This window comes from Lucilia sericata, unplaced genomic scaffold, assembly GCF_015586225.1.
Source record: "Lucilia sericata isolate MDLA Ls3-8-SP2 unplaced genomic scaffold, ASM1558622v1 Contig000014F_arrow, whole genome shotgun sequence".
Lineage (NCBI taxonomy): Eukaryota > Metazoa > Arthropoda > Insecta > Diptera > Calliphoridae > Lucilia > Lucilia sericata.
Genome location: NW_023994053.1, coordinates 1,003,116 through 1,014,639, shown reverse-complemented (window position 1 = coordinate 1,014,639; position 11,524 = coordinate 1,003,116). Strand labels below are relative to the sequence as shown.

The window sequence follows — 11,524 nt, the reverse complement described above, 5'->3', positions numbered from 1 at the left end:
TAATGTATATTTCTTTATCAAGTGCTTATATAGCATCATCTTATGCTATACATACTAATAAGTACTAAATCTGTGTAAAAATATAGTAAGTATTTACTTAATTTATACTTGTTTATAAAAAAAAATATTTTATATTTTGATTATTTTTTATAAAATTTTTGCAGTTGCATTTTAGTGGTTCATGAACAGATAGATGCCACTTATTGGAAAGGTGATAATCAGCAAGTTAAACGCGGGCATATTTTTATTGTTTATGAAATATTTTGATAATGATGGAATATGTATTATACAGGCCAGATTGTTTCGATAAATGAATATCATTTTAGAGTTCCAGGAATATAATTTTAACAATTTTCCTCTTTTTTATAAAGAATTATAAGAACGTATTTAACTTTCAGTGTTAGTTTGTTCTTTATTATTATTATTATGGTTATTTATTGTAATATTTTAAAGCCACATTTGGCCATTAATATTAATACATACATATTAATAATACATATAATTAATAATATTACCGAGTTTAACGAGTTATTTATAATTACAAGTAAAAACTAAAAACTATAAACTATGGCCCCCAGCCAAAAAAAGTAGCATAAAAGATATTTGAATATGTAAAACTCACAAAAATTGGTATGGTCCTTGTTAACGATAATTCCGTTAAAGTAAATTCAAAAGGAATGTGATATTTGTCCAGTTTACAACATACGTTATATTGTTACATCATTGTAAAGAAAATATCGTTCAATAAAAATATTAAATGAAAAAATACAACAAAAAATATAACAGCAGTTATGTAAGACGGATTTATTCATTCCCAGTATTCTCACAAATATACAAAAAAAGTTTTTTCTTAAAAACGTTTCTTGAATATGAAAAATTTCCTAAGAACGGGTTTCTGAGATGGTAATCAAATGCCAATTAATAATCAGATTTGTTAATCTAAAAATAAATTTAATCTTATGTTAATCCCCTTTGATGTTTTTGAGTACAAGATTAAACTTCGTAGTGTTGCCATACAAAACAACAGAAAACTTCACTGTTTGTTATCAAAACAATGCATATTTTATAAAAAAGAAGAAGAAAATTGTAAATTTAATATGAAAAATAATGAAAACTTAAATTAAAAACAAAAAAAAATGTATTTTGAAGTGTCCATAATTTATACTAATCAATAAATAGAACATTTTAATGTTTATATTTATTTTATATATTTTTAATTTTTTTGCATCAGCTGTTTACACTTTTGCATTTCGTGCTTAAGATTAAACAACCTCCATTGGGCGCTTAAACTTGCAAACAAAATTAACTAATTGAGTACTCAAAAACATCTTTCGAGGATTAATTTTAATATAATCGCTAATCTTTCACCTAAAGATTAGCCCTAAGAGCGGGTTTTTGAGATGGTAATCAAATGCCAATTAATAATCAGATTAGTTAATCTAAAAATAAATTTAATCTTATGTTAATCCCCTTTGATGTTTTTGAGTACAAGATTAAACTTCGTAGTGTTGCCATACAAAACAACAGAAAACTTCACTGTTTGTTATCAAAACAATGCATATTTTATAAAAAAGAAGAAGACGATTGTAAATTTAATATAAAAATTAATGAAAACTTAAATTAAAAACAAAAAAATGTATTTTGAAGTGTCCATAATTTATACTAATCAATAAATAGAACATTTTAATGTTTGTATTTATAAAAATTTTATAATTTTTTTTGCATCAGCTGTTTACACTTTTGTATTTCGTGCTTAAGATTAAACCACCTCCATTGGGCGCTTAAACTTGTAAACAAAATTAACTAATTGAGTACTCAAAAACATCTTTCGAGGATTAATTTTAATTTAATCGCTAATTTTTCACCTAAAGATTGGCCCTAAATGTCTAGGCAATTTATTCCAAAGACGAGATACTCTTACTAGGAATGATCGTTCAAAAATAGGAGTGGAAATACGAGGTAGGATAATTTGTACATTTCTGCTAGACCTTGAAAAGCAAAAATTATCACGTAGACTGGGTGGTATTGAGGTAGTAAAAAGTCTATACAAAAATATCAATAGTCTAAAATTTACAAATTTACGAAATGTGCATCCCAAGAACCTCACAACATATGGGGTGATATGTTCTCTTATCCCCACATTAAAAACAAAACGGATAATCATGTTGAGGATTTTTTCCAATCTTGAAAAATATGTATAGTTAGTACCTACATATTTCTAAAATATATCACAAAAATGTAATAGAATTATTTATTTTTTTTAATACATTCATCTAAAAATATCGAAGTAGATTTCTGTGGCATGTTCAGTTGGAAGAATGTTTTTAAATTTTTAACAACTTTAATAAAGTTTAATTTTAAATTTAACAGTTTTGTTATTGGATGAACTTCAAACAAAATATTAAAAATGAGATCTTGTGTATACAAATATACATTTATTTATTTTAAATTAAAAAAAAACTTTATTTGACTAAAATATAAAATCTATAGAAAGTGTTTATCATTTTAAATTATAAATTATACATTAATTGATTTCCAATTTTAATTGAGTTAACTTTTCATTAAGAACAGTGTCTTCCTCTTCCTCGGCTTTAAACATTTCCTAAAAATATTAATAAATAGAAATAGGAATTATGTACATTTATAAATAATCGATAAGTATAATTTTAAACATCTTTAGGTACTTACTGGATCATAAATAACTTTTATGATTAAAGAACAACTGGGACAAATAGCAACTTCTTCGCCTTCTATTAGCTCTTCCTAATTTGTTAATAAGAAATTTATTATAATATTATAAACAATTTTATTATGGCCGGTTACGTTATACATACTTTGGAAATCTGAAACCTGTCACCACATGGGCACGGATAGTAGTACATTTCCTCTTCCTCATCATATTCAAAGTCTTCTATTTCAACTTCGTCGTGATATACACTCATTTTATATAATCATTATATTATAAATTAAGATATATAATTATTTTTTACGTTTACTAGTGCTTAGTCCTAAAACTATAAAAAAAAAACAAAACATGTAAACACGTTGTTCTTGCAGATGGATAATCAAAACAAAAAATGAATCACAACTACAAAAACCTGAAATACAATTAGTGCGATTAGATACTTACGTACATACTGTTGAGGTACACATTGTATGTATGAACATAGCTTCTCTTCAGATATAACGTACATACATATGTATACATATGTGTATAAATAAAACCTAGTTTAATTGCCAAAGTATTTATAAAATAACCCAATTTAATTTCAAAATTTCGAATAAGTAGTTATAGGATAATTAAGATATTTTTTAAAATATTTTTCGCTCGTTGCTTTTCGCTGTTACTACAATTATAGCTCAATTTTTGACATTTGTTTTTGTTAACTTTCTGCGAACATACTTTTTGTAGTATGCAAATGGTACATAAATAAAATGGTACCATAGACTTAGTACTTATTGTGTAATTTAAATAAAAATGGAATTAAATATATTTTGATTCATTTTTGGCATATGCAACATATTAATTAAATATAAAAATAATAAAATAGAGTAATATAATAATATGTATGTATGTATGTATATACATACATACACATATATGCATATGTATGTACGTATGTTTATGTATTAGGTACTTTATAATCGCTTTCAGCTGTTTAGGGTTAAATTAAAGCCCATCACTATGGATTCTATAAAAACTATCAAAACAAACGAAACGATTGTTTTATATTAAAAGAAAAAATAGTGAAAATAGTAAAAATAAACAAACAAAATAAAATACTATGACATCTAAAAAATATAGTGAAGTAAATTTTTACGCAATTTTGGGCATTGAAATTGAGGCAGATGAAAGTACTATTAGAAAAGCTTACCGCAAAAAGGCTTTGGAATGCCATCCTGATAAAAATCCTGATAATCCCAAAGCAGCAGAATTGTTCCATGAACTTTCTAAGGCATTGGAAATACTTACCGATAAGGCGGCGAGAACGGCGTACGATAATGTTTGGAAAGCAAAGAAGGCGGCTGAGCTCCGCAATAAGCAATTGGACAGCAAACGACAAAAACTTAAAGCTGATTTAGAAAAGCGAGAACGTGAGTTTCAGAATAATTTACAATCGGGCAAAACGTTCCAAACAACACACAAGTCCGATGAGGACATTTTACAAGAACAGATAGAAAGGTTGAGAAGAGAAGGATCTCGGCTTTTGGAAGAAGAACAGGCCATGCTAAGGGAACAATTACAAAAATCCTTAGCTGAACATATGCAACTGCAAAATAAAAATGATTCAACATATCGTCTGAAAATCAAGTGGAAAGCAGAGAAAAAGGATCCATTAAACGGTGGATATACTAAAGAAAATATTATAACGTATCTAAAAAAATATGGAGATATTGTCGCTTTAGTTATGAGTAAGAAATGTGGCAGTGCTCTGGTAGAATTTAAAACATTAGAGTCAGCTGAGATGGCTCTCGCTTATGAAAAGGGTTTAGTGGAAAACCCATTAAATATTGAATGGATTACACATCCACCATCAGATATAGAAAATCAAAGAAAGACAGCAGTTACCACAACAGATTATGAGGATTTGGTTATGAGGAAATTAAGGCAAGCTGAAGAACGTAAAAGGATAATAGAACAATTACAAAAAGAAGATTTATAAGCTATTAGAATACATTTTCTAATGTTTGATAATATATACATATGCATATTTAAATTATAAAATTACTGTTTCAATATTCTTGACTTACCTATATCTTTTTATACCCTTCAAAGCATATACACATAAATATGTATAAGCTAGTTATTCCATTTGCAATTTCTACTATATAATTTTGCAATCCTATTAAGTGTATATTAGGGTGTCCCGTGGACCATTCTTTTGTAGAAATACTTCTCCAACGCACAAACCAAGAAAAATCAAACAAATTTGATTTTTTTCCAATTTGCTCTGAAATTTTAATATCTGGCAATTCCATTTTTTCAAATTCACAAACCACAAGATTTACTTTAGGATGTCCCGTAAAACGATGCGTTTCAATGTACTAAATACGAGAAAAATGAAAAACATTTTTTTAAAGGTTCTCAGTTCCCTACCGGCGATTGAAATTCTTGATCTCAGTATAATATGTTCAAAAAAAATTTTCTGCAATCTTTTCGAATTCCGTAATTTTGAGCTTTTGTTAGTGTATTCTGGTCCGCAAAATTACTTTTATTGTATTATAAGTGGCATATTAATTTCAAAAATATTTAAAAAATTCTTAAATGGACTAAACCAAATGCCAAACTATTTTTTTAATAATTTTCTATATGAGCGAAAAATTACGACAATTACCCCATTTATACCCATTTCGATAAAAAGCGAAAACAATATGCCTCTCCAAACCACTAAAAATCATTTTATGGACCAAAATTATTCTACAAAAATTTTAAAGTTATTTTTCCCGTAATCAGCTTAAAATTTCGGAATTTTTGAGACCAATTTCGAAAAAATCGAAAATATTTTATTTTTCACAAATTATACTGAGGTCAGGATTTTCAATCGCTGGTAGGGATCTGAACCATTTCAAAAAAATATGTTTTATTTTTCTCATGTTCAGTACATTAATACGCATCGATTGAGTGGTATTACTACATGAAATTCCTTAAAAGGTTGTTCCTCGGGACACTCTAATGTACATATACCCTGAAGATATGGTTGGGACAATACCGAGTAACCCCAACCAATTTAGAGGAACTTTGGCAACGGGTTCAACGTAAGTGGGAGAATATTTCAAATAGAAAAAGAAAATTTTATACACTGAAAAAATTCATAATATATACGAAAAATGTCGTACATTGTACGAATCTTTCGTTGTTTCGCACCACGAAATTCTTTCGTAATTTATACGAAATTGTACGAAATATTTTAGTATAATGCAAAATAATATTGGAAAAATTAATTTAAATAAATTTAAAAAAGTGAATTTTGAATAAATATGGTAAAATTTTCGAAATATTAATTTATGCAAACATTTTTGTTCATTTTAAAATAATTTTTCTAATTTTAGTTAAAAATTATTCTCCACACGAATTTTTATTTTTTTATGAAAATAGTTCGTGAATTATATTATACTTTTTCTTAATTTTTATAAAAATGTTGTAGTTTTATTTAACGATAATATAATTAATATCATTATGTTTAATTTCGCTAAAATGTAAGAAAAAAAATATTATGAAAGGTTTTCGTACTTTCGTAAAAATAGTAAAGGGTCTTATTAAATAATATTTCGTATTATACACGAAATTTTTGTAAATATTACGAAAAAAGAAGTTACGAATTTTTTTTTTTCGTAAAGTTGAGCATGAATTATTTTCAGTGTACATACAAATGTCGGATTTTCTAAAAAATATGAACCATGGTAGAAAAATATTTTTCTACCATGATATGAACTATGCTAGCCTTCCCTTACATACATACATATGCATAAATCTAATTTGTTTAATTCCGAACTGAATTCATTGAATATTTTTATTTTTCAATAATTTCTACAAGATACGAGAATGAAACAAAATACATACATATTTTATTTTTCGGTAGACTTTGCAGCTACTACTCTTTCCTTTTTTTATTTACTTAATTGTATTGTAATTGATAAATAATAATTTTTTTGTTGCCATTTATATATTCACCTCATATCTTTGTAGTTTAGTTTTGCACTGTATTAAAAGAAATTTTTAGATATAAAAATGTAAACAAAAACAAACGTTGACAGCTAAAAATAAAGTAAAAATATCAGCTGATTGCATAACACCACCTTATGTGAACTCGCCTTGTTCACTGTTAAACAGTGTGACCATATGTCAAGTTTTCCATTCTTAACAGAAGTTTTTTAATTCATACAGTTCCATTTTTCAATTCGAATAAAAATAAGTTACTATTATATTAAAAAACACAAAAAAGCAAAAATATGAATAATTTTAATTTGTCGACTTTATTCGATTCGAAAAATTTCGACTAATTTTCCTAGAGTATTTTCTTTTAGTACACAATTTTTTTCTTGAGCGCCTTGTCGACACATCAAATTGGTCATAGCACAGCCCCGATATAACCACTTAACATACGATTTATGGTGGCACCCAAGATATATTAATTATAAGGTAGTGTCGTCGGCGAATTCAGAAAAACAGAGCGAATTCATTTTATTTTTTATATATGGAGTTTGACAGTATGCCTACACTTAAAAGTGGCAGCACACTGTCAAAATACATGTAAAAAAAATCAAAAGTGTTTTAGCAAAAAACAATCAGCTGCTCTGTTAACACTACCTTATAATTAATATACCATGGTGGCACCTAGCAACCGACTGACCAGGTGACTAGCTATTTTAACATGTGCTTGTCCTACGAGGAAGTCAATCGTCACTAGGGTTCTATAAATCGACGAATAATCGAACAATCGACTTTTTGTCGAAAAGTCGAAGTCGACTATTTTGTTCCAAAAAAGTCGATAACTCGACTATCGTCTGTGAAAAAAGTCGAAAAGTCGACTTTGTTAATAAAAGTCGAAAAAAGTCGAAAAGTCGTTGTTCAAGTTCGATTTATGGTTTACACTTGTTTTGATAACATATGCAAATACTATTTTTTGCAACGTTAGAATCTTATTAAGCTCCGCTTTATTTACAACTTTGTTGGAAAATTCTAACGAGTAAACCGTTAACGGTACCTAAATATTGTTTGCCACCAATCTACGTTTTGTAAATTAAAAAACACTTCTTTTCTGATCGTCAACATAAGCACTACGTGCTCTTGGCGTTATTGCTTCTACGAGGTAAAATAATAATAATAAATAAATACAGAGAGATCTACGTCTCATTAAATTTGCAAATATTTTGTTTTATTTTCATAAAATCTTGGGAAATTGTGGTGGAGCTGAACATTTGGTCCTTCGAACCGGATTTTTGTGTATCATATACGGATTTTTGGCATCTTCACTCCATCATCCCTTGGAAAACATACAGTCCACCGAAGATATATTTTTTATTAATTTTTACGAAATTTCTACGAAATAAGGTACGTAAATATATTTCAATTGTGAGCAAGTGATAAAAAATTCTATAGTTGTTTCGCGATCACACACACATATTTTTTGTGATTTTTCAATTGGTTTAACTTGTTGTATTTGTGGATATTTTGCACTAATTTTAACTTTAATTTATATCAAAAAATATTTAAATTCTTTTGATCTTACGGACAATAATTTAAAGCGATATTGTTGATCTTATTTTATTATAAATTAGTGTTTCATTACATTTCCTTTGTGCGTTTGTTTGTTTACAGATTTACATCTGTAAATTCTACAAACAAAATACATTACGGTGTATTCTTGTTCTTCCCTTATATGGGGTACCCTACGGTCGGTCAGTTTGACTATTATCAAGTTTGTTGATATAAATTTTGTAGTCAATTCGTAGTTTAATATCGAGTTATTAATTCATCTATTTTTATTACAATTTTTAAATATTAAAAATGTCGGTCACATCACTAAATGCGTTTATTAGAGCATCGGATGCTCTCGTTGCATACCGCGTGAGGTTTGATAATTTAGATGATGAATTGCATGACGTTTTTAAGTTGGAGATTCGGAAACGGGAGTTAGAAAGACTTTGGGACAAAGTTAATTCGACGTACGAAGTATGTCTTAACACTCTAGAGTCTAGTGAATTTAAAGTGGTAGCGGAAAAATATCAAGCCACATCTTATGAATATATTGAATGTGGAGGATCTATTTCTAAGAAAATAAGAACATTGGAATCCGCTTCAAAAACTAATGAACCTCCAACAGCGAATTTGAATTCCGATAATTCAGAGCATAATCTGACGCTCCCTCCATGCGATATCGACTCTTTCGTAGGGGATTATGTTTCATGGCCCGCTTTTAGGGATTTATTTACCGCAATTTACATTAATAGCTCGCGGCTTAGCAATATAGAACGTCTTTGCCATTTAATACGGAAAACCGAGGGTGAAGCTAAAACAATCGTTTCAAGATATCCATTAAATAATAATAGTTTTGAGTTAGCTTGGCGCGATTTAAGGAATACATATGAGAATCCTCGTATGTTGGTGCATAACCAACTAAAGCTTTTATTTAGTCTTCCTGCCTTTGACAAGGAGTCGATCACAGCACTCAAAACCTTACAGAGCGGAATCGATAGTTTTTTTTACGGCACTTTCTATTTATAATGTGCCCACAGATAATTGGGACCCAATTATCGTGTTTATGTGTATTCAACGTTTATTCAATTATTATTCAACAATTATTTTATGGGAACAGGGCATTAAGGACAAATTAAGTTTATCTTCATGGAAAGATTTAGATAATTTTCTGAAGGAAAGAATTCTGACTTTGCAATGTCTTCAAGAAATTAAAGGTACAAACTCCACTAATATGGAATCTTCATTGCAATCTCACAATTCTTCCGTTAAAATTTCTTGTATTTTATGTCCTAATCAGTCCCACTACTTGCGAAATTGTCGTCGTTTTAAAAGTCTTTCAATATCTGATAGAATTTCAACAGTGAATGAGCATAACTTCTGCACTAATTGTCTTTCGAGGACACATACTGCCAGAAGTTGCAAAATAAATAATAATTGTTATATATGCAATAATCGACATCACTCGATGCTTCATTTACAACATTTAGAAAATTCTGTGGTTGAAAGACCTACTGTTTCTACGGAACAGAACTCTGGTGCGGTTCTACGACCTACTAACTCCCACTACCAACAATCACATACGTCCAATAATGTAACGTCCAATTCACAAGTATTTCATACTAGTCAAAACCAGTCTGTTCTATTAGGCACAGCTACGGTAAATATAATTCATAATAACAATAAGCATCAGGTCCGCGCTTTAATTGATTCGGGTTCGGAATGCTCTTACATTTCTGAACGATTACGGAAAAGGTTAAAACTTCCCACGCATTCTGCACACGCTCAAGTTTCTGGCATCAATAATGTAGTTATTGGAGTTTCTAAATATTGTCCTGTGGAAATTGGTTCCGATTTAGACTCTTCAGTAAACCTTAATACAAACGCATTTGTTTTACCAAAAATTTCAGGAAATTTGCCTTCAACTTCCGTAAATATCGATATTAAAAAGTTATTGCCAAATCTTCGTTTGGCGGATTCTAATCTTTTAGATAGTAGGCCTGTAGATATTCTTATTGGTGCGGATTTATATCGTATAATTTTACCGGAAGTACAGCAAAATATATTAGGGTCATTATTGGCACAAAAAACTGTATTTGGCTGAATTCTGACAGGACCAGCCAATCCTAGGGACTTTGAATCACATATCGCAAATTTACAATACACTACGTGGTCTAACGCTTCTTAACGTTTGTTTGAATATCACTTAAAATGCTCACAAGAATATATTTACGTCTACTTTAATATACATACTAAATTTAAATACACCACTTTGTGGTTGGGTCATTTATGACCATGCCCCTCTTTAAGGGGCCCAGTTCATGGTCTGCTTAAAACCATTCTCCATTTGAGAGCAGTATGTAGTCTGCGGAAAACTACATCCCATAGGCTTTGTCCTATGGGAACCCTTTTTCTACGAACCCAGTTCATGGTCTGCTTTAAAACCATTCTCCCTTTGAGAGCAGTATGTAGTCTGCGGAAAACTACATCCCATAGGCTTTGTTCTATGGGAACCATCATTTTACCAGCCCAGTCTGGTGTGATACCTTTGATCACTTGTTTTATGAAAAAAAAAAAAAAAAAAAATATTAACAAAAAAGAAAAAAAAAAAAAACAATAAATTTATAGATATAGATCTCAATGTTAATTGCAACACTCTTTAGTGTTGCAAGGTGGCCGGCAATGTTCAAGTTCGATTTATGGTTTACACTAGGGTTCTATAGTTGAAACGAAAAGTCGACTTTTCGACTTTTCGACTTTTTGCATTTAGTTAAAAGTCGACTTTTCGACTTTTCGACTTTTTCCATTTTATGAAAAGTCGATTTTTCGACTTTTCGACCTTTTTCATTTATTTAAAAGTCGACTTTTAGACTTTTCGACTTTTAGTATTTTATAAATGGTCGACTTTTCGACCTTTCGACTTTTTCCGACTTTTCGACTTTTTCCGACTTTTTTCGACTTTTCGACTTTTTCCGACTTTTTTCGACTTTTCGACTTTTTCCGACTTTTTTCGACTTTTCGACTTTTTTCGACTTTTCGACTTTTTTCGACTTTTCGACTTTTTTCGACTTTTTTCGACTTTTTCCGACTTTTTTCGACTTTTCGACTTTTTCCGACTTTTCGACTTTTCGATTTTTTACGACTTTTTGAAAATTTTCGACTTATTTCGACTTTTTTTTCGACTTTTTTCGACTATTTTTTTTACTTTTTTCGAGTTTTTCCGACTATTTTAGAGTTTTTGACCTCTTTTCCACTTTTTTAAAATTTTCGACTATTTTCGACTTTTCGATTTTTTCGACTTTTCGACTTTTTCCGACTTTTCGACTT

General features: G+C 29.3%; 3 protein-coding genes across 5 annotated transcripts in view; 2 read left to right on the top strand and 1 right to left on the bottom strand.

The window, feature by feature from the left end:
- Positions 1 to 2,408: 2,408 nt before the first annotated feature.
- Positions 2,409 to 6,691, bottom strand: LOC119605074 (DPH3 homolog). Of its 3 annotated transcripts, none has more exons than XM_037958020.1 (4): positions 6,563 to 6,691; positions 2,835 to 3,014; positions 2,689 to 2,763; positions 2,409 to 2,602 (listed from the first exon to the last, which is right to left on the bottom strand). In XM_037958020.1, the coding sequence occupies exons 2-4, from the start codon at positions 2,940 to 2,942 to the stop codon at positions 2,525 to 2,527; spliced, it is 261 nt and encodes an 86-aa protein (XP_037813948.1). In that variant the 5' UTR covers positions 2,943 to 3,014; positions 6,563 to 6,691; the 3' UTR covers positions 2,409 to 2,524. The 3 variants fall into 3 exon arrangements, with proteins under 3 accessions (XP_037813948.1, XP_037813956.1, XP_037813939.1); XM_037958028.1 differs by lacking the exon at positions 6,563 to 6,691 and adding an exon at positions 3,131 to 3,359; XM_037958011.1 differs by lacking the exon at positions 6,563 to 6,691 and having other exon boundaries at positions 2,835 to 3,097.
- Positions 3,601 to 4,726, top strand: LOC119605059 (dnaJ homolog subfamily C member 17). The gene has a single exon (XM_037958010.1). It carries the CDS (start codon positions 3,786 to 3,788, stop codon positions 4,662 to 4,664), a length of 879 nt encoding a protein of 292 aa, XP_037813938.1. The 5' UTR covers positions 3,601 to 3,785; the 3' UTR covers positions 4,665 to 4,726.
- Positions 6,692 to 8,034: 1,343 nt separating the features above from the next.
- LOC119604953 (F-BAR domain only protein 2) overlaps positions 8,035 to 11,524 on the top strand; it is a 30,663-nt gene continuing 27,173 nt past the window's right edge. Inside the window, exon 1 of the mRNA XM_037957897.1 lies at positions 8,035 to 8,053. The gene's annotated coding sequence lies outside the window, so the exon portion shown is untranslated. The remainder of the gene's footprint in view (positions 8,054 to 11,524) is intronic.

Bases quoted from the DNA above. Each gene is read 5' to 3' on its own strand.
- LOC119605074 (XM_037958020.1), bottom strand. From the start codon at position 2,942: ATGAGTGTATATCACGACGAAGTTGAAATAGAAGACTTTGAATATGAT. The intron at 2,764-2,834 runs GTATGTATAACG...TTAACAAATTAG, and splicing joins ACAGGTTTCAGATTTCCAAA to GAAGAGCTAATAGAAGGCGA. The intron at 2,603-2,688 runs GTAAGTACCTAA...TAATATTTTTAG, and splicing joins TAAAAGTTATTTATGATCCA to GAAATGTTTAAAGCCGAGGA.
- LOC119605059 (XM_037958010.1), top strand. From the start codon at position 3,786: ATGACATCTAAAAAATATAGTGAAGTAAATTTTTACGCAATTTTGGGC.